Here is a 23,333-nt window from a genome sequence, read left to right as displayed (position 1 = left end):
ACAATTATACACTGAAAGTGAAAATGTTAGTTGCTCAGTCACGTCTAACTCTTTGCAACTCCATGAACTGTAGCTCTCCTCTGTCGGATTCTCCAAGCAAGAATACTGGAATGGGTTGCCATTTCCTTCTCCAAGGGATCTTCCTAACTCAGGGATCGGACCCAGGTCTCCCACATTGCAGGCAGATTCTTTACCATCTGAGCCACCAGGGAAGCACTATACACTAGATCATTACAAACTGTATCACATGCCATGAAAGAGAAGTACAGGGTGCCCAAAAGTGTTTACTGGGCTCCTGACTTAGGCTGGAGATCTGGGAAGACTTCCCTGCAGAAGTAATGTTTAGTCTCATTGGTGAGAAAGACTTAGCTAGGCAAAGGGAAGCACAGATTTGAAGTCCTAGGGGCAGGAAGGAGTGTGGAGTAGGACCAGCAGCGTGGATTAGAGGAGCAAGAAAGAGCCTTCAAGGTCATTTAGTTTCAGCCTCCTGACATGTGAAGAAAGGAAGGTTCAAGGAATTCAAGGACTTGGTCAGGGTGAGGCAAATGGTGGCAGAGCCAGATGTAGGACTCAGCTTTCTCAAGTGGTGTCTGCTGTAGAACACTGCATGTCCATTCTGGCAGATCTGAACTGACACCACAGGACAGTCACCTGGGTGTGTATGGAGGGAGGATTTAAGCTCAGGGCCTTGTGGTTAGTAACCTGATATGCTTTGTGTCTCTTTACTAGTAAGATACAGTTTGGTCAAATGGCAGTCTAGCATTCTAGGCTCCTGGGTTGGTTTAGTCTTCAGTATACTTGTCTCTTCTCCAAGCTTTGGGAGGTTTTGGGGGTTTTTGTTGTTGTTGTTGCTGTTGTTGTTTGTGTATTGGGGGGAATTTTTTAGGTTTGGGGGGTGTTCTGTTTTGGCCATGCTGCACAACTTGTGGTATCTTAGTTCCCCATCCAGGGACCGAACCTGAGCTCTTGGAAGTGAAAGCACAGACTCCTAACCACTGGACTGCCAGGGAATTCCCTCTTCTCCAAGCTGAAATACTCTATAGTAATGATAATGGTGGTTACTATTTGTCAAATGCTATTCTAAGCACTTTACATGTATTTCATTTAATCTTGACAACAATCCTATAAGATAGGCATTATTATTATTATCCCATTTTACAGATGAGGAAATTGAGGCTCAGGTAGGCCAAGGCATTTGCTCAAAGTCCCAGGGTTAGTGAGTGGCAAACTGATGTCTCAATCTAAGCAGTCTGGCCTCAGTGCCCATGTGTTCTCACTGCCCAGGCACTCTCACTGTCAGCAGCTGGAGGGTGGGCTCAGGTCTTAGCCTTAGCTGCTGTGTGCTATGAAGGGCCCACGCCAGTGAAACAAACTGTCTGCCTATCAGACTCATGTGGGGAGCTTGCCAAAAATGCTGACATCCAAACCTCACCCCAAGTCAGTTAAATCACAGCCTCCAGGGGGTGATTCCAATCATTGATGGTTTTGAAAAGCTTCCATGTTTAGTCTAATATGTAGCTAAAGGTTGAGAAGCATGGTTATATAGCCATACCATTCTTTCTTTCTTTGGGGATATCTTAATCCGAGCTGCTGTAACAGAAATACTATAGATTAGGTGACTTGACAAGCACTTATGTCTCACGGTTCTAGAGACTGGAAAGTCCAAGATCAAGGTGCCAGCAGGTTTGGTATCTGGTGAGAAGCCACTCCCTGGTTTGCAAATAGCCACTTTCTTGCTGTCTTCTCCCATGGTGGAGTGAGAGACATTATTTCTCTTGTGTGTCTCCTTATAAGAGCACTAATCCCATTGATGAGGGCTCCACCCTCATAACCTAATCACCTGCCACCTCCAAATACCATCACAGTAGGGATGAGGGATCCAACATACGAACTTTGGGGGACACACAGACATTGAGTCCAGGGGGCAAGCAGCAATATGATTTTGCCTTTGCAATCTGGGTGTCTATTTGTTTTTTTTTTTAATTAAATAAAGTTTTTATTTTGTATTGGAGTACAGCTGATTAATGATATTGTGATAGTTTCAGGTGCACAGCAAAGAGACTCAGCCATACATGTACATGTATCCATTCTCTCCCAGACTCCTCTCCCATCAAGGCCGTCACATAATATTGAACAGAGTTCCATATACTATACAATAGGACCTTGTTGGTTATCCATTTTCTGGGTATCTGTTTACTGTGATCCTTGTAGAGGCATTTATTCATACCACACCATGGGCAAACTCATGACTTTGAGCAAACTCCAGGAGATAGTGAAGCCTGGCACACTGCAGTCCATGGGGTCACAAAGAGCCAGACATGACTCAACACCACTGCCATGAGCTCCAGTCCTAGCATAAAGCATTCATTCAGTGTGTGCTGTGGCACCCACATTCGAGGTTGATATGTGGTAACAGGTTTGCAGAGGGCTGAGGTAGTAATCTAACTGGAAATAGTGTAGCTTAGTGGGGTAGAGCTTCAATCTGACCCAGATTCAAGTTGATGCTTTTTTCAAGCAGTCTGTGATTTTGAAAATTTCTCTTTTCTCAGGCTCTATTTTGCCATCCATAAAACTGGGCTAGTAAGATAATACTGCCTATTTCATGAGGCTTCTGTGAGGATTAAATGAACTAGTCCATGTCAAGTGCTCAGTGTAATGCCTGACACCTATAACTCTGTAAATATTGGCCATTATTTTATTTCCTGGCCATACATGTGGCTTATTTGAGCCTGGTCACAGGTAAACAGTTGTATTGGGGAAAGCTACTAGTGACACTGATATTGAGGGGAATTTTGTTTGACATTTGACGAGTGCCTGGTATGTGCAATGAAGGTTATTAAACCCTGAAGAGCTGAGACAGTGAGGACTGCCTAGTGTCTGCTCCCATGAGCTTGCTGGCTGCCAGCCCAGAGATTGCATCCAGATAACTTATACCAGGTAGCCTGGCCCATGGCAGAGGTCTAACCAGTACCTCAGGGAGCACAAAACAGGAAAAGACAAGACTGGACATGTTTCAGTTCAAGTCCAACAGTGGACTGCAGGCAGAATTCTGTTTCTCAGGGCACCTCAGTCAGTCTTTTTCCCTCTAAAGGCCTTCAACTAATTAGATGAGGCCTACCCACAAACTATCTTCTCTGGTGGCTTAGACGGTTAAGCGTCTGTTTACAATGTGGGAGACACGGGTTCAGTCACTGGGTCGGGAAGATCCCCTGGAGAAGGAAATGGCACTCCACTCCAGTACTATTGCCTGGAAAATCCCACGGACAAAGGAGCCTGGTAGGCTACAGTCCGTGGGGTCACAAAGAGTCGGACACGACTGAGCAACTTCACTTCACTTACCCACAAACTAAGATCATGGCATCTGGTTCCATCACTTCATGGGAAATAGATGGGGAAACAGTGGAAACAGGGTCAGACTTTATTTTTGAGGCTCCAAAATCACTGCAGATGGTGACTGCAGCCATGAAATTAAAAGACGCTTACTCCTTGGAAGAAAAGTTATGACCAACCTAGATAGCATATTCAAAAGCAGAGACATTACTTTGCCAACAAAGGTCCGTCTAGTGAAGGCTATGGGTTTTCCTGTGGGCATGTATGGATGTGAGAGTTGGACTGTGAAGAAAGCTGAGTGCCGAAGAATTGATGCTTTTGAACTGTGATGTTGGAGAAGACTCTTGAGAGCCCCTTGGACTGCAAGGAGATCCAACCAGTCCATTCTAAAGGAGATCAGTGCTGGGTGTTCTTTGGAAGGAATGATGCTAAAGCTGAAACTCCAGTACTTTGGCCGCCTCATGCGAAGAGCTGACTCATTGGAAAAGACTTTGATGCTGGGAGGGATTGCGGGCAGGAGGAAAACGGGACGACAGAGGATGAGATGGCTGGATGGCATCAGTGACTCGATGGACATGAGTCTGAGTGAACTCTGGGAGTTGGTGATGGACAGGGAGGCCTGGCGTGCTGCGATTCATGGGGTCGCAAACAGTCAGACACAACTGAGTGACTGAACTGAACTGAACTGAACTGAACTACCCACATTATGAAGGGTAATTTGCTTTACTCAAAAGCCTAGTGATTTTTTTTAATTGAAGTATAATTGGTTTACAATGTTGTGTTAGTTTCAGGTATACAGCAAAGTGATTCAGTTATATATATATATGTACATATATATTTATATTCTTTTTCAGATTCCTTTTTATTATAGGTTATTACAAAATATTGAGTATAGTTCTCTGGGCTATGCAGTAGGTCTTTGTTGTTTATTTTATATACAGTAGTGTGTATATATTAATCGCAAACTCCAATTTATCAAATTAACAAAGTCTAGTGACTTAAATGTTAATCACATCTACAAAATACCTTTACAGTAATATCCCAACTGGTATTTAACCAAATACCTGGGTACTGACCATGGCCTAGCCAAGCTGACACATGAAACTAACCCATCATGGGGTGATATTGGGAAATGATGCTGGGAAGATAGGTGGGGGCCAAACTGTAGAGTTTTTGAATTCTATTAAGTTTTCTTTGGAAAACACTCCTTCTGGAAGTTTTCCTTTGGAAAATTGGTGATTGGTGAAGGTTTTGAAGCAAAGCAATGACAGTATCTGATGAGTTTTGAGTGGTATACACGAGGGGTAAGGGTAACTCCAACTTGGGGCCTGAGCAAAGAGGTCAAAACACATATACAGTTTGTGGTTTTTATTAGACTTTTAAGTGGAGAGATGTCAAGTAGACAGTTGGTTACTTGATCCTCTGGCTCAAAGGAGAGAGGGGGCCAGAGGAGAACAGGAAGAAGGCCAGTGCAGTTGAAGTGTAGTGGCGCAAGATGAAAACTGAAAATATGTACTGGGGCAGGTCACGCAGGGCCTGAGCCTTCACGTCATGGGTTCAGCCAGCTCCTACCAGCTCAAGAGAGCTGATTATTAAATTGCAGCAAATTTGGGTGCTGGTTGACCTCACAGTTGGTAGCCTGCAATCTGCCATGGTAGGAGTATTTACAACATTGAAATGAAGAAATGCTACAACCCAGGGCTTCTTCCACCCACAGAACCAGTTGTTAAATATTTACTACAATATTACCACTACAGCTTACAGACAGCAGTGAAAATTTTATATTTATTCTCAGTGGCTTTAATAAAGTCATTAAAATATTTTAAGCCAGTGAGTAAAAAGCTTTGATTTTTTTTTAATCACTCTGGCTGCTCTATAGAGACAGAAGGCAAGAAGTCTCAAACTTTTTCTGTCCCAAAGAGACTACTAAGGATGCTGCTGCAATGGTCCATGTGAACACTGAAGGTGGAGTGAAGGAAAGACATCTGAAAGATTATTAGGGTCCCAAGATTGACCATAGATGGCCCCTGATTCATCACAAATTGACTATAGCTGAACCTGTTATATAATTCATGTAACTTGGTTAGTGTTTTTTGTTTTAGTGGTGGTAGGGGACCCCAGCAGAGAAGGCAATGGCACCCCACTCCAGAACTCTTGCCTGGAAAATCCCATGGACGGAGGAGCCTGGTAGGCTGCAGTCCATGGGGTCGCAGAGTTGGACACGACTGAGCGACTTCACTTTTACTTTTCACTTTCATGCATTGGAAAAGGAAATGGCAACCCACTCCAGTGTTCTTGCCTGGAGAATTCCAGGGACGGTGGAGCCTGGTGGGCTGCCATCTATGGGGTCACACAGAGTCGGACACGACTGAAGTGACTTAGCAGCAGCAACAGCAGGGGACCTCAGGTTGCAAATTACCTTGACTCATAACTGCGGGCTTTTTGCTATTTTACTGGAAACCAGCAGAAGATAAATCAATAATATTATCTCATAACAGAATAAGACAGTTAATTTCCTGCATGAGCACAATCTCCTCTTTTTAATATTTCAATCTTTCAGTAGCAGGAGGTGCTTCAAACCTTGCAATTAGGCTGATTCTTTCTAAGGGAAAGGAGGCTTAATATCTCTTTGATGGCAGTTCTTTCTCAATGGGATAGGAGGGAAAAGAGGACATGTCGGAACAGTGCTAAGATGAACACTTTAAAGACATTCACCAAAGACCCCTGACCATTTTTGGTTCCTGTAACTAGGCTGGAGACTCAGCTTGTTCATTTCACATTCCTTTTCTCATACTCTGTCTGTGCTTGGTTGTTATTATACCTCAAGGGGAAGGCCTAACCCCAAAGTTCACTCTTTGCCTTGAAGGAGAACAGAAATCCCTTTCCTACAGAGCTGAAATTCTAGTTGGGGGTAGGAGCAACCAATAAAGAAAATAAGTAATTATACCAACTATGAAAGAGCAAGGAAAGGAGATAGGCCTGGCCATGATCAGTTCAGCAGGGTAATGGAGACAGGTGCTAAACTGAGTGGTAGAGTGGGGAGGTGGGAAGAGAGGAAGTGGAGTCAGCCAGAGTAGACAGCTATTTCAAGAAGTGCAGATGGAAAGGGAGAGACACGTCCATCCACAGCTAGATGGATAAGCAAATTATGATACGTCCGCACAATGGAATCTGACTCAGCAGTAAAAAAACAAAAAACAAAAAAAACTATTGATGAACACAACATGGATGACTCTCAAAGGCATAATGCTGAGTGAAAGAAGCCCATCTCAAAACAGTTACAAGCTCCATGTTTCCATTTTTATGACAGTCTCAGGGAGCAAAACTATAGGAACAGAACAGATCAGTGGTTGCCCTGGGTTAGGGTGGGGGTGACTGTAATTATAAAGGAGCAGGAAAATTCTGGGGGCTAGTGGAGCAGTTCTATGTCCTGATTACAGGGGTGGTCACACAGATCTATACATGGGCATGCATGTATTCCCGGTCCTCAGTCGTATCTGACTCTTGCAACCCCATGGACTGTAGCCTGCCAGGCTCCTCTCTCCATGGAATTTACCAGGCAAGCATACTGGAGTGGGTTGCCATTTCCTCCTCCAGGGGATCTGACTCAGGGATTGAACCTGTGTCTCCTGCACTGACGCGCGGATTCTTTATCACTGAGCCACCAGGGAAGCCCATCTATACATGTGTCTATACTCATGTAACTAACTACACCCAAACAAGGTAATTTTACTGTATGTTACTTGGGGAACACGAGATTGGGCAGAGTCTAAAAGACAAAGATTGGAGGAAGGAGTCGTTTTTTCATATGGGAGGGGCTTGAGTTTATTCATTTACTAAGGGAGGAAATCAGGTCTCTTGGGAAAGGTGGCCAAGAGGAATTCAAAGGTGTGAGATCCAGGGCACCAGTGGGAAGGAAAAATGATCTGTTTTCCCCACAAACTGTGCAGCACAACACAAACTCCGTCTGGGATGGAGGACACAGTGTGGTGTGCAGGGCATTGTGTTTGGTGAGGTTGGGAAGAGCCCCTGGGAGGAATGGGAAATGATGCTTCCAGAGCTTGCCCTGCAGTATGATGGTCTAGCAGAGGCTAGAGACCTTAAAGCTTCAGTGGCGCAGACCTGTCCCTTTGTGGATTCGTGTTCAGCAGCTTGGTGCAGAGAAGAGGTTGGTGGGGAAGGGGGATGGAGATCAGCTGAAGGATCAAGGGCAAGGATTTTAAGATGAGGAACGAAAAGAAGGGCTGGGAAGACAAGAAAAGGAGGACCATGAAGCCAAGAGGGAACTAATGGCATGGGAGACAAGGGAGAGGGCATGTGACTAGATCAGTTAGTGATCCGAATGATTATGGTTAACAGGCATCAGGGAGCAGGGGAGCTGGATGGATGAGGACACTGGTCCAAGCAGTTCTGAAGTGGAGACAGAGGACTCATATGTCAGGTTAGGGGTTTGACTGATATTTAGAATACTTTCTACAGAATAGTCACAGCAGGACTTCCCCAGTGGTTCAGATGGTAAATAATCTGCCTGCAGTGCATGAGACACATGTTCAATCCCTCGGTTGGGAAGATCCCCTGGAGAAGGAAATGGCAACGCACTCCAGTATTTTTGCCTGGAGAATTCCATGGACAGAAGAGCCCAGCGGGCTACAGTCCATAAGGTTGGAGAGAGTCCAACACGACTGAGCAACTAACACTTTCACTTTCAGCTCATAAATATTGATCCTTGCCATGTGCCTGACACCAGTACTTTGCATGCACATCTCATTCATTCTCACAGCACATACTATTCCTGTTTTCTAAATGAGGAAACCAAGGCTCAAAAAGATTAGATGAGTTACCCAGGGTCACATAACCAGTAAGTGGAGCAGCGATGGACTAGAACCCAACCTGTTTGACTCCAGGGTTTATGTTTCTCTGACTCATATACTCTATTGCTTCTCCCACATGGAAAAGCTTGATTCCATCATAATAAAATGCTATATTGACCTCAACTAGACATCTCAGAAATGAACCAAAGTAGGTGCATTGCTTGATGTAAATGTGTCAGCATTTCTGAAAGCCAGCTATAAGGGGCTGTCCCTCTCACACTGGATCAGTTCAGTTCAGTCGCTCAGTCATGTCTGACTCTTTGCGACCCCATGAATCACAGCACACCAGGCCTCCCTGTCCATCACCAACTCCCGGAGTTCACTCAGACTCATGTCTATCAAGACAGTGATGCCATCCAGCCATCTCATCCTCTGTCGTCTCCTTCTCCTCCTGCCCCCAATCCCTCCAAGCATCAGAGTCCTTTCCAATGAGTCAACTCTTCCCATGAGGTGGCCAAAGTATTGGAGTTTCAGCTTTAGCATCATTCCTTCCAAAGGCTGATCTCCTTCAGAATGCACTGGTTGGATCTCCTGGCAGTCCAAGGGACTCTCAAGAGTCTTCTCCAACACCACAGTCCAAAAGCATCAATTCTTTGGCACTCAGCCTTCTTCACAGTCCAACTCTCACATCCATACATGACCACTGGAAAAACCATAGCCTTGACTAGACGGACCTTTGTCGGCAAAGTAATGTCTCTGCTTTTGAATATGCTATCTAGGTTGGTCATAACTTTTCTTCCAAGGAGTAAGCGTCTTTTAATTTCATGGCTGCAATCACCATCTGCAGTGATTTTGGAGCCCAAAAAACTAAAGTCTGACCCTGTTTCCACTGTTTCCCATCTATTTCCCATGAAGTGATGGGACCAGATGCCATGATCTTCATTTTCTGAATGTTGAACTTTAAGCCAACTTGTTCACTCTCCTCTTTCACTTTCATCAAGAGGCTTTTTAGTTCCTCTTCACCTTCTGCCATAAGGGTGGTGTCATCTGCATATCTGAGGTTATTGGTATTTCTCCCGGCAATCTTAATTCCAGCTTGTGCTTCCTCCAGCCCAACGTTTCTCATGATGTACTCTGCGTATAAGTTAAATAAGCAGGGTGACAATATACAGCCTTGACACACTCCTTTTCCTATTTGGAACCAGTCTGTTGTTCCATGTCCAGTTCTAACAGTTGCTTCCTGACCTGCATATAGGTTTCTCAAAAGGCAAGTCAGGGGGTCTGGTATTCCCATCTCTCTTAGAATTTTCCACAGTTTATTGTGATCCACACAGTCAAAGGCTTTGGCATAGTCAATAAAGCAGAAATAGATGTTTTTCTGGAACTCTTGCTTTTTCCATGATCCAGCGGATGTTGGCAATTTGATGCCTTTTCTAAAACCAGCTTGAACATGTGGAAGTTCACGGTTCACATATTGCTGAAGCCTGGCTTGGAGAATTTTGAGCATTACTTTACTAGCGTGTGAGATGAGTGCAACTGTGCGGTAGTTTGAGCATTGACACACTGGATGAGTGGTGTCAATTCTGCCTGTAGATTGTATATTGAAAAGTTCTTTCATTTGATCATAAAAATTATTTTGTTAAAGGACAAAAAATTACTTTCAGAGATGGGGCATTTTGGTGGTCAGCCAGAATGGTACTGGGAGTGGTGACGAAATCCATCGGATAACCAAAGGAGTGGGTGGTCAAAGGGGTGTCAAGGTGAGGATCACTGATGCCTATGTCTAGAAATAAGGTATAAGATGGGATGACTATAGATGCTAAAGTTCCCTGTGATGGTGGTGAGTGTGGAAGAGGGGGAGCTACTAGGTGTCACAGGCCTCAGTGAGTGTAGAAGAGTGGCCAGGAGGCCAGTAACTGAAAACAGCAATGAGTGTGGTTTAGTGCCACCAGCCCCAGCTGAGAGCTTTTGACATGAGAGTGGCCAGGGTCTGAGAACAGAAAGCGGGAGCTGGAAGAATGCCCTTCCCTCTGCTGCCCATTCTGGGACATCTGTGAGGTGGGGAAATGAGCAGCCCCCACTTGAGGGCTTCACAGAGGAGGGATCATTTAAGACAAGGAAACAGAAGGCACTTAAAAAAGATTAAAGTCTCTGTTACAACCCGTTTAATGTAAAACAGTATCCTTGGCAGCTTGCAGCTGTTTATGAGTATAGTATGTGTTAAATCCTTATAGCTAATAAAGAAGACAAATGAAAATGAAAAAAAAAAAAGATTAAAGGCATGAGAGGTGTCTATCATGTCCAGAGGGTATAGATTGAGAGGCAGTGGTAAGTTGTGAAGTGGAGTCTGTCCAGAATAGCTGCTTCCTTCCAAGAACAATAGCCCCAAATATGTGAATAGGGTGTCATGGCTTTCCTGCCCACTAATACTCATTCTAAGCCTACAGGAAAGCTAGAGTCCTGTGGCAGCCATTCTTCATCATCATCTTGGCCAGGACATTGAATCTTGAGACCTTGGCTGCTTGACAAAACCATTATTTCCCAGTGACTAAATCACCTCATCCCATCTTCTCTTTCCTACCAGGCTCAGAGCCCCCACCTTCCCCATGGTGGAGGGGTGGATGTCCATTTCTCAGGAGCAGTGGACTGCTTCCGGCAGATAGTGAAAGCACAAGGGGTCCTAGGGCTCTGGAATGGATTGGCAGCCAACCTACTGAAGGTGAGAGGAATGGTCAGTCTCCCGCTTGTCCGCCTCTGCCACTGCCACCCTGTTCTACACCGTTGCCACTCCCTCTGCAGTTTGCCTGCAAACACCTCCTCTAGCACAGAGCCTATGAGTGCAGGCTGGCTGGGGACCCTGTGTGGTGTTGGGACATCTGATACCCCATCCCAGAGGAGCTAAGCATTTAGTGTCAAGGTTCCCAAAAGGGAGGTTCATAGACTCCTAAAAGGACTGTAACCCCCTATCCTAAAATTGTATGAAAAAAATGTATCCATTTGGGCGTATGTGCATCTCTCTGGGGAAAGGATCCATAACTTATATCATTTTCCAAAAGAACTTCATGACTTTAAAGAAAAAGGTTAAGAACTGTGGACTAACCTTGCACTAGTTGGCACAGAAGTGATTCCAATCAAGACAAGATTATGTTAGGAATTGCCCAGCTGTCCAGTGGTTAGGACTGAGCATTTTCACTACTGAGTTCAATCCTTGGTCAGGGAACTAAGATCCCACAAACCATGCATGGCATGGCCAAAAAAAGGCAAGTGTATGTTGACAGGCAGTGTTAGATTGTCTACATGCATATCAACCCATACCCAGGCTTCCCCAGGGCAGGCCCTTCAGTGGCTCTGCCACTCCTCTCCCCAACCAACATTGGGCCGGCTTGCATTTTTCCATCTTCCCTGATTCCAAAAAGAATGACCATGTTGTATTGTCCACAGCCTTTATCTCAGTTTACCCTGATCCAAGTTGATTGCAGATGCATTGATGTTTTAAGATTTTCACATGATTTTCATTTTCTTTCTCTACAGATAGTTCCATATTTTGCAGTTATGTTTGGCACCTTTGAGTTCTGCAAGAGAATCTGTCTTTACCAAAATGGTTACATCATGTCTCCTCTGAGCTATAAATTGACCCCAGGGGTGGATCAGAGTTTGAAGCCCCAGGAGTTACGGGAATTAAATAAGTTCTTCAAAACTGGACAACTAAAGTCTAAAAAACCAACTCTTTAAAACTGAGTGGAACTAGAGGTGCATTGATTGAAGGCGTGTTGCAGAGAGGAATGTAGCCTCAGAACTGTGCACGCATGGAGTAACAAGAGGGTGCTCCTGTCTGCTGCTCTTGGAAATGAGAAGATTCAGCCACACCTGAGCTCCAGAGTAATGGCCCTGTGAACACCTGCACCACCGTGATTTTATAACAAAACCTAGCAGTAATAAAATGTACAGTTTACACTGTGGATATAAATAGGCAATGTTAGTCAGTCAGTTCAGTGACTCAGTCATGTCCAACTCTGCGACCCCATGGACTGCAACACGCCAGGCTTCCCTGTCCATTACCAACTCCCAGAGCTTGCTCAAACTCATGTCCATCAAGTCAGTGATGCCATCCAACCATCTCATCCTCTGTCGTCCCCTTCTCCTCTTGCCTTCAATCTTTCCCAGCATCAGGGTCTTTCCCAATGACTCAGTTCTTCAAATCAGGTGGCCAAAGTATTGGAGCTTCAGCTTCAACATCAGTCCTTCCAATGAATATTCAGGATTCATTCTCTTTAGGATTGACTGGTTTGATCTCCTTGCAGTCCAAGGTACTCTCAAGAGTCTTCTCCAACACCACAGTTCAAAAGCATCAAATAGTTCAAAAGCATCAAATAGGCAGTGTACACAACACCAAAGGGCCTGGCCATGACCTCTCAGAGCAACGTGCTGTTGAAGTGACTGGGCAGACAGCATGCTGGAGCTCCACGACAGGCTCACAGCTTACACTAACCCATGGCAGCCTAGTTTCACCCAGATTCACTTGAGACTTCCCGATCCAGGCATTCTAGAACTCACAATCCTGGCTGACTTTGGAGTGCACACACCATGATGTAAATTATGCCTTACCAGAAACTAAATAAAAAACATTTAACATTTAAAAGTTACCACCATCATAGTAGATCCAGCCTTCTTTATTTAAATTTGAAGCCTTCTTGTATTTCTAGAAGGTAGTTTATAGCATGACTGCTTCGTTATGCCCCAGAAGACCTTCTTTCAGTTAGTCATGTATAGTCCAAATGGCCTGAATTCTCTGCCTTTTTAACTTGCTTTGCAAGCCTACCCAGAAAATAAATTATTTAGTCAACTTATTCTCACAGCATGTCCCAGTTGCCTAGAGAGGATCAAATAGAACATTTGACACGCACACAGACCCACAATGTAACTAAAAAAGCACTTTGGGCTAATCATGTCTACTAGATTTTTTTAAAATCAAATTTTGGGTTTATTCCACCTTGGGGATTCTATGTCAAGTTTATGTAATTGTACCTTTTGAATAGCCTATCTATGCATTAAAAAGCAATATCTAATATGAAGTTGTTAATTTATACACAAACAGAAAGAGACTTTCAATATGTTGGAAGTATTTTTCCCTATTAAATTTATTTTCCAAAGAAAAATGATGTGTTGGTCGTTTATTACTAATTTGAGTTAGAAAACTATTGCCAAAATCTTTAAGCTCTCAGAAACTTGTCCTATTGGAATATATCAAAATAACTCATTTTTTCAGCCACTGGGGCAGATTGTGTTTTATGGAAAAGAGAAGTTAATACACACAAGAAAATCTCATCTGTAGCCCAATCAGTTACTGTTTCAGTTCAGTTAAGTCACTCAGTCGTGTCTGACTCAGTCAATTGCAACCCCATGGACTGCAGCACTCCAGGCTTCCCTGTCCATCACCAACTCCCAGAGCTTGCTCAAACTCATATCCATCAAGTCAGTGATGCCATCCAACTATCTCATCCTCCATCATCCCCTTCTTCTTCTGCCTTCAATCTTTCCCAGCATCAAGGTCTTTTCCAAGAAATCAGTTCTTTGCATCAGGTGAGTTTAGAGGTGACAGGTGAGTTTAACAGATTCTTAACCCAGAGTGAATAGTTCATGTTAGTTACTCTTGATTTTCCTTGAGGTGAACAACTTTTTAAAAAATTCTGAAAGCTGTAAAAAAATATTTTTAAAACTCTAGTACTGTTCCTAAAACAAATTTCCAACTTCTTATATTTTCCCAGAGGTATGAAGGAAGTGTTCTGCTTTTCTGCTTTATGGTTTGCAATGGGCACCACCAAACTGGGCTAAGTACTTTGGGAGGATTATAAAGATATGTGATGCAATATTGAGCCAGGAGTAACTTCTAGTCATCAGGAACAAAACATACCTATACATATGAAATGACTATAATTACAAAGCAAATACAAGCAAGGGCATGATAATATAGCAGCAACCATTAACAAGATTACCAAGGGGCTCCTTAATTGATTCACTTAGTGAATCAGTGATTTAAAGTATAATTGAAAAAAAGAAGTCTTTTTTAACATGGTGGTGGTGGTTTAGTCACTAAGTTGTATCTGACTCTGCGACCCCATGGACTGTAGCCTGCCAGGCTCCTGTGTCCATGGGATTTCCCAGGCAAGATTACTGGAGTGGGTTGCCATTTCCTTCTCCAGGGGATCTTCCTGACCCAGGGATCTAACCCAAGTCTCCTGCAATAGTTATTATTTATTTGGCTGTTCCAGGTCTTAGTTGTGGTACGTGGGATCTTTGATCTTTGTTGCAGCATATGGCATCTTTAGTTGCTGCATGCAAACGCTTAGTTGCAGCATGTGGGATCTAGTTCCCTGACCAGGGATCAAACCTGAGCCCCCTGCATTGGGAGCTCAGAGTCTTAGCCACTAGACCACCAGGGAAGTCCTGGGAAGGAATGAGTCTTACATTACATTTTGAAGGAAGTAAAAGGATAATAGTTGGTGCAGAGTAAGTTGAGGGGAGAATATGTTGCAGGCTGAAGGTAGCGTATGTGGTATCACAGAGGTGGAAGGAAGCAAAAGGTATCTGCAAAAGAGTGTGAAGACTGGCTTCATGCATTCATTCACTGAGAGCTTGCACTCTGGGCATCATGGTACACCAGGCAGCTCAGGTCCTTGCCCATGTTCTAGTGAGGGGGGCAGTCAAAAAACTAATCAACAAGTGAGGTATAGATTGTAATGTTATGAGGGGGATAAATAGGGTGCTTTATTAGAGAATTACATGGGAGGTAAGGGAAGTATTTTTGATCAAGCACCCAGAGAAAGCCACTATGAGAGGTGATATTTGAAATGAGACTTGAAAAATAAAAATGAGTCAACCACATTAGGAACTAGGGAGAAGAGCATTCTTGGCAGGCAGAACGGAAGGTGCAACAGTGGTACTGGTAGTGGGAAAGGCTGGATGAATGACAAAGAAGTGAGCACAGCCAGTGTGGTGAGTGAGAACAGATGAGATGTGGTTGGACAGAGGTCCAGGTCATATGTGGCCACTTGGGCCATAGTAAAATGTTTAATTCTAAAATAAATGAGTAAAACAAGTTTAATTCTAAGTGCAGCAGGGAGTCATTGAAAGCTTTTATGCAGAGATGCTATAAAATCTGATTTTCATTTTTGAAATATCCCTCTGGTTGCTATGTGGATAATAGATGGGAAGGAAGCAAGGCTGTGAGTAGGAAAACCAGTTAAAAGGCTACTACAAAGTCCAAGTAAGAAATGATGACTTATGGGGAATTCCCTGGAACTGCCATGGGCCCAGGTTCAATCCCTGGTCTAGGAACTAAGATCCTGCAAGTGACATAGCCAAAAAATTAAAAAATTTTTTAAAAATTTAAGCGATGGCTTGGACTAGAAAGGTGGCCATAAGGATGAGAGGAGTGAATAGGTTCAAGATAGATTTTTCAGTTTGGGATCAGCAGGATGTGCTGAGCAATTGAATGTAGGGAATAAAAGAAAGAAATCAAGGATGGCACCTAGGTTTTTCACTTTTGACTTATTAAAAAGGTAGATAATGTTGCCATTTGCTAAGGTGGGGAAGACTGGTGGGGGCCCAAGTTTTCGTGGAGAAGGAATTAAAAGTTTTGTTTTGGACATGTTAAATTTGAAATGCCCATGAGACATCCGAGTAGAGAAGTCAAGTAGGCAGTTGGCTGGACCATAGGCTGTTCATGTAATTGTCCAAACCAGTTGTGGTAGACAGAATAATGAACCCCCCATCAAGGGTGTCCACACCCTAATACCTAAGAACCTGTAAATATTTACCTTACACAGCAAAAGGGACTTACATGATTAAGGATAAGGATATTCAGATGGAAAAATTATCATAGTTTATCGGGGCTTCCCAGGTGGCGCTACTGGTAAAAAAACAAAACAAACAAACAAAAAAAACCCCACATGATCCCCTGGAAAAGGAAATGGCAACCCACTCCAGTATCCTTGCCTGGAAAATCCCATGGACAGAGGAGCCTGGTGGGCTACAGTCCATGGGGTCACAAAAAGTCAAACATGACTGAAGCAACTTAGCACTTAGCATCTGGGTAGGGCCAGATAAAGTGGAAGAGGAAGGTGGAAGAGAGATTCGAGGTTGCAAAATAAGGCAGAAGAAATGGGGAACAAGAAGGACTTGGCTGACTTTGAATGCAAAGATGCCCAAGAGCCAGGAAATGGGGATTTCCGTCCTACAACCATAAGGAATTGAATTCAGCCAACAACCTGAATGAGCCAGGAAATGGACTTTCCCCCAGAGCCTTCAGAAAGCATTGCAATCTTGCCAGATACCTTGATTTAAGCCAAGTAAGACCTGTATGAGACTTCTGATCTCTATAACTGTTAAGATAATAAATTTGTGTTGCTTAAGCCACTGACTTTGCAGTAATTTGTTACAGCAGCAATAGAAAACTAATATACCAGAACATTATTGATAATTATGTCAGGATACAAAGCATACCTGGGCTGTCCTGGCCAAACAGGACAAGTCTGGAGCTCAGGAGGGAGTGGTGGCTGGAAGTAGAAATGTGGGTGTGGTCAGCAGATAGATGGCATGTAAAGCCACGAGACTGAATGAGACAACCAAAGGAGGAGATGGAAAGGAACTCCTGGGGGAGGAGGTGTGTGTGCTAAGTCACTCCAGTCGTGTCCCACTTTTTTCGACCCCATGGACGATAGCCCACCAGGCTCCTCTATCCATAGGATTTTCCAGGCAAGAATACTAGAGTGGGTTGCCATGCCCTCCTCCAGGGGATCTTCCTGACCCAGGGACCGAACCCATGGCTCTTAAGTCTCTTGCATTGGCAGGCAAGTTATTTACCACTAGCACCACCTGGGAAGCCCTGGGGGAGAGGGAAGCAACAAGAAATGACATTGAGATGTTAGCTAAGGAAAGGCCTCGAGATGTGGAGGAACTGGAACTCTTATACTCTGCTATTGGTACAATCATTTTGAAAACAGTCTGGAAATTCCTCAACTGGTTTAACATGGAGTTAACCATATGACCTAGCAATTCCACTTCTAGGTATCTACCCCAGAGAAACGAAAACATATGTCCACACAAAAACTTGTACAGGAATGTTTATAGAAGTATCATTCATAATAGGCAAAAAGTAGAAATGACCCAAATGTCTATCAACTGATGAATGGCTAAACAAAATGTTATATAGCCATACAATGGAGCTACTTAGCAATATAAAGGAATTGACTTTGTGAACACACAAAACACATGGGTGAATCTCAGGGCGTATATATATATATATATATATATATATATATATACATACATACATACATACATACATACATATATATATATATAATGAGAGAAGCCAGATGCCCCCATCCCCAAAAGAATGGTATCATACTATATGATTCCATTCATAGGAAATTCTAGGAAATGCACACTGATCTATAGTGATAGAAAGATTAGTGGTTGCTTGGGGAGGGATTACAATAGGGTTCTAGAAAAACTGGTGATGGATAGGTTCACCATCTTACCTGCAGTGATAATTTCATAGGTGTTTATGTATGTTAAAAGTTTTAAATATATAAGTTTCATTGCATATGATTATACCTCAATAAGACTGATATTTTGTTTTATCTGAAGCAGTTATCCAGGGCTGGAATATATCAAACACTTTCTGAGTCTGCTCAAAGGGGCCAAAAACAAAGCCCTTGGGTGAGGTGGAGGGGCTTCAAATGCTAGCCTGCAGAGTTCAGGATTGATCCACTAAGCAGAAGAAAGTCATTGGTTTCTTGAGCAACACAGGTGATATGATGAAAACTGGACATGAACAAGATGGTTCAAGAAGCTGAAACAGAAATGAGACATTAAAGACAGGAAGACTGGCCAGCAAATGAGAACTTGGTGGTTTGGTTTTTTGTGTTTGTTTGTTTGTTTCGGCCTCAGGCTTGCAGGATATCCCCGACCAGGGATTGAAACTGGAGCCTTGGCAGTCAGACTTCTGAGTCCTAACCACTGGGCTGCCAGGGAATTCCCAAGTAGCTCATGTTTTAGAAAGTCGTTTCTTGTTCAGTTGAAGTCTGCCTTCATGATACTTCTACCAGCTGCCATTGATTCTACACAGGATGTCTAATTCTCTTCCATCTGACAGACAGTCCTTCAATTAGGAAGAGAGTCATGATGGCCCTCCTTCACCCAAAGCCCTTTCCCAGTTAAATCTCTCTTATTCATTCAGCCATGTCTCATATGACATGATTTGAAGGCACTTTACTTTCCTGTCTTTTTAAAACATGTCCCAATTTGTTAATGTCCTCTTAAAATGGCATCCAGAAGTGAGCACAAAGTTCTATGGGCCAACAGCAGAGGCCCAAATGGGACTGAAAGTCCCCTGATCTGTTTAGGACCATCATCTTGACCCATCTCAAGACTCATTAGCATCTTTTGGCATTGCCAACTTACAGTCAACTAAGACCCTCAGTTCTTTTTCACACATGCTCTAGCTCCTTATCCTTAAATGTCCTGCACTAAACAGAACATTAGAAACCTTTATTGTGGTCCTTCCCATTTTATAAGCCTCGGTTTATTCTGGACTTTAGCCCTTCTGACTCAGTTCCTAGAGATTTGTGATACTCTTTAGTCTTTGTCCTTGGAAGTCTAGCCTTCATTCTGTCATCTATATATGTACTTTAAAAATTTGAGCTCATCAGAGAAGAATCTGGAAGGACAGCTTAATTTACTAGATATCTCTCCTTTTTAAATTTCTCATTGGAATTTTTGCAAATTGTATGGATCTGAATTTTATCTTTGGAATCTTTCACTCTCCTGAGCTATCTTTCTATTTGGAGTTTGAACAAGAGATCATATTTATCTTTTTTTTTTTTTTGATCCTTTTGACTTTTAAAACACACACACACACACACACACACACTCTCTCTCTCTCTCTCTCTCTCACACTCACACACACACACACATACACAGGTTAGTTAACCTATCTAACTATGCCCAGCATTCCTTTGTTTAACAGATCCAGATCAGTCAGTCTTGGTCTGTTTCCCTAAGATTGTCGCTTTCACTTTACAATGAGATCTTCCTTACTTATTATCAGGAGTAAGCCTAGTTTAGCAATTTACCTCATTGCTTCTTCAGTTTTCTGAGAACTATAAATTACAGCAAGAGAGTCAAGTATTTATCAGTGTGCTGCTATCAGAATAATGAAACTTGTAGCAGATACTCAGATGGTTTTTGTCTCTGATCAACATTTCTCCCCAAGATGATGACTTCATGAAGCACTATTCATAGCTTTTATCTATATGGGCAGTCTCTTGTATGCTTTCACAATGACATTCACTTTCATTTGTCCCTTTTATTTTCATGGAATGCTTTTCACCCTCCTACCAATGAATTACTGGCTATACTTTCTTGATATATTACTATTCTGCTCTCCCATATGGTATCTCTCTAAACCAGGTTTACCCTTCTTTTCACTGATGCCAGTCAGAAGTCCCATTCTACCAAGTTTGAACAATACCTATAAAATTGTCTTTTCTTGCTTGTATTAACATTTTACATTCACTTTATTACTCATACAGTGGGTGTGTGAGTACATAGATAACTGAGGCATTAAGTATCATTTCTGACCTTTTTCCTTGTTTTTTCTGAGACAGTAGGCACTGCCTTAGCTCTGTTTTCTCTTCCTTAATTGTATGTGTATTCTACACAACTTCCAGAAACATAGTAGTTACTAAGAGCTCCCACTATGTTTCAATGAAGGCATTTCTTTTTAATGAATTGAATAGTCTATATCATTATCAACATCATCATCATTATCATTGACATTAGTCCCTGTTTGCCTGGACTCTTGCTCCTGGTTTCTTTTCTTTTTCCTCTTTTTTTTTCTTTTGACTTTTTAATTTTTTTAACTTTCAGAAATAAAAATGTTGCCCACAAAAAAAAAAAAAAACAGTATAAAGAATTTCCATGTATCCTGCACTCAGCTTCTTCAAATGGTAACATCTTATATAACCACTGTAACTAAAAATAGTATTGGTAGAATATTATTAACTAATCTACAGATTATATGTCCAAATCTCACCAATAGTACCACCATGTCCTTTTTCTGGTCCAGGATCCAATCCAGGATCACACATTGTATTAACCTCTTTCTCCTTAGTCTCCTTTAATCTGTGACAGTTCCTCAGTCTCTTTTTCTTTCATGACCTTGACACTTTTGAGAACATCCAACTCCTTTAAGTATACCTGGTCATAGGCAGCCAGGAGAGCTCCAGCTCACAGTGAATTCAGCAAAATACCAAGTCATGGCATGGAGTCACTCTTAAATGTATTTCACCTTCAGTAAAACTACACTTAAGCACCCAAAGGCCGCTGCTGCTGCTGCTGCTGCTAAGTCACTTCAGTTGTGTCCGACTCTGTGCGACCCCATAAATGGCAGCTCACCAGGCTCCTCCACCCATGGGATTTTCCAGGCAAGAGTACTGGAGTAGGGTGCCATTGCCTTCTCCAACCCAAAGACTGAGAAGGGGCAAATTTTATGTAATTATTTGATCATCTTTTTGTGGAGAGCGAAATGTAACAGAACAGTAAATGTGGAGATCCTTGAAACAATAAGAGAGTTTTGGAGTTGAATATGGCAGGCATATCATGCTCAGTGGAAGCAGCAGATGTGGCCAAGGAAAAGCTAAAAAAGAAAAGGGTACATAGGTGATAGTGAGCTAGGTCAGGGTAATTAATATTTGAATAAAAATGCATTCATCAGAATGTCAAGAGTTCAGACTAGAAAGGTTTTGAATTGTATAGTGAAATGCATTCGAAAACCACCTCCCTCTAAACAAAATGCTGTTGATGTTTTGTTTTCACTGTTCACTCTCTCACCAGTAGAGGTAGAGGATTGGCTATCACTTTCAGAGAACACACTCTATCATTGAAACTGCACAGCAAGGTCATTTCTGTATCCAGCTGCATTTCTATTATAATCAACTAATGAGAAACAAGTGGCCTCTCCAGAACACTGGTCAAAGATAGCCCCCAGGATCAACAAAGCTGGAGTGAAAATTGCTCTTCTCTGAACATGTGCTGTGTGTGCTCATCACTTTGGATTGCTCGGGTTCATGGAAAGACTAATGAATTGCAAAGTATACTTAGAGGAAGAACCTGACATGCCCAGAGGAATCTTAGAGTTGGGTCCTTTAACAGGCAGATCTGGAGAAGGCGGGAGAGGGCAAGAAATTGAGTGGCATGCCATCTATGTTTTCAGTGTGCTGGGTACCTAGGGCTCAGCTACAGTGAGTATTTTCAACAGTTATTTCTGTAAACATGGCTGTGATGACTTAGACATAGGATTTGTGAGGACACCTTCAGCTTCTTTTCTGAATCTGAGGAAGGGCATTTAAGCTAACAAGTAGGTTTTTAAGGACATGTGTGGCAAACGTTTTCCCAGTGCAGAGATTAAGGGAGTCAACAAGCCCTTGTCTCTTGACGACAATGGGTGTGTCAATCTAGTTCTGTTGATTCCTCTAAACTTTTCTGGAGATTAGCAATCCACTCAATGCAAGAGTGCTTTACCTGGGCCCAGAGACCCACATACCAATCTAGTTCACACAACCTCTTAACCTTAACGATATACCCTCTATGCTTTGGCTTTTGGCTCAAATAATTTCCTAACCCTCCAGCCCAGTCCTTTTGAACGCTCCTCCAGTTTCCTCTGGCTTCACCAGCGGTCCCATCACTTCATGGCAAATAGATGGGGAAACAGTGGAAACAGTGGCTGACTTTACTTTTCTGGGCTCTAAAATCACTGCAGATGGTGATTGCAGCCATGAAATTAAAAGACACTTACTCCTTGGAAGGAAAGTTATGACCAAACTAGAAAGCATATTAAAAAGCAGAGACATCACTTTGCCAACAAAGGTCTGTCTAGTCAAGGCTATGGTTTTTCCAGTGGTCATGTTTGGATGTGAGAGTTGGACTATAAAGAAAGCTGAGCGCTGAAGAACTGATGCTTTTGAACTGTAGTGTTGGAGAAGACTCTTGAGAGTCCCTTGGATTGCAAGGAGATCCAACCAGTCCATCCTAAAGGAGATCAGTCCTGGGTGTTCACTGGAAGGACTGATGTTGAAGCTGAAAGTCCAATACTTTGGCCACCTCATGTGAAGAGCTGACTCATTGGAAAAGACCCTGATGCTGGGAAAGATCGAGGGCAGGAGGAGAAGGGGACGATAGAGGATGAGATGGTTGGATGGCATCACCGACTCGATGGACATGGGTTTGGGTGGACTCCAGGAGTTGGTGATGGACAGGGAGGCCTGGCATGCTGCGGTTCATGGGGTCGCAAAGAGTCGGACACGACTGAGTGACTGAACTGACCTGAACAGAACACCGGCGAAGTTCCAGGCCAGGGCCAGACTTAGGGTGAGGAGAGTGAGGTACTTGGCCGGGCGCCAAATGTTAGCGGACACCAAACAACTCAGGAATCAAAATGAACGATTCTTTTTAATGCACCATTTTAAAAATCCAAAGGAATGCAAAAATCCTTGATGAACATTTCAAATTTCTGAATAAAGACAGGCTCCCTTCTTGCACTGGCAGGGCCCTGCCTCACTTGCCTCACCATCACCCTAGCCCTGGGGCTCCAAGTAAACTTGATTTACAAAAACAGGCGACCGACCAGCGCGCCACAATTTATCTATATGAATTTTTAAAATATTGCATTCAATATTATTTCTCTTGACAACCAAATTTGGGTAGCGAGGGGGGGTATGTTTTTTGTTGGTTCTTTAGGGTCCCCTTAAATACTGCGCCTCACCCTGGTCCAGGCACACCGTGACCTCTCCCCCTCCGCGCCCCGGAGCCTCCCCTGGGGTCCCGCGTCCGGGTCAGGTACTCTGGGGCCGCCGCCTCCTCGGGCCGGGTCAGGTGCTGCGGACGAGCCCGGGCAGCGCGGAGGGCGGTCCCTGCCACACTCCACGGCTCCTCCCTCCGCGCGCTCAGCCACTCAGCGGCCCCGCCGCCCTGCGCGCCGGGGCTCAGGGCCCGCCCCCGACGCCGGCCGCCCAGGCGCCGGCTCCCCCTATATAAATCAGCCATTTGCTTCGCTCCGCCCCAGAGCCCCGGAGTCCAAGCCGGTTCCTCGTCGATCTTTCAGTCGTCCGCTTACTCTTTCCTTCCAAG

At 43.5% G+C, this 23,333-nt stretch overlaps 1 protein-coding gene across 1 annotated transcript in view; it reads left to right on the top strand.

The window, feature by feature from the left end:
• SLC25A43 (solute carrier family 25 member 43) overlaps positions 1–13,297 on the top strand; it is a 43,336-nt gene extending 30,039 nt beyond the window's left edge. The window contains exons 4-5 of the mRNA XM_042241665.1: positions 10,726–10,860; positions 11,673–13,297. Of these exons, the coding sequence (XP_042097599.1) occupies positions 10,726–10,860; positions 11,673–11,873 (336 nt within the window). The 3' untranslated portion in view covers positions 11,874–13,297. The remainder of the gene's footprint in view (positions 1–10,725; positions 10,861–11,672) is intronic.
• Positions 13,298–23,333: the final 10,036 nt, after the last annotated feature.

This window comes from Ovis aries, chromosome X, assembly GCF_016772045.2.
Source record: "Ovis aries strain OAR_USU_Benz2616 breed Rambouillet chromosome X, ARS-UI_Ramb_v3.0, whole genome shotgun sequence".
Taxonomy (NCBI): Eukaryota; Metazoa; Chordata; class Mammalia; order Artiodactyla; family Bovidae; genus Ovis; species Ovis aries.
The sequence above is the reverse complement of the archived record's forward strand: the minus strand, read 5'-3'. Positions and strand labels throughout refer to the sequence as shown.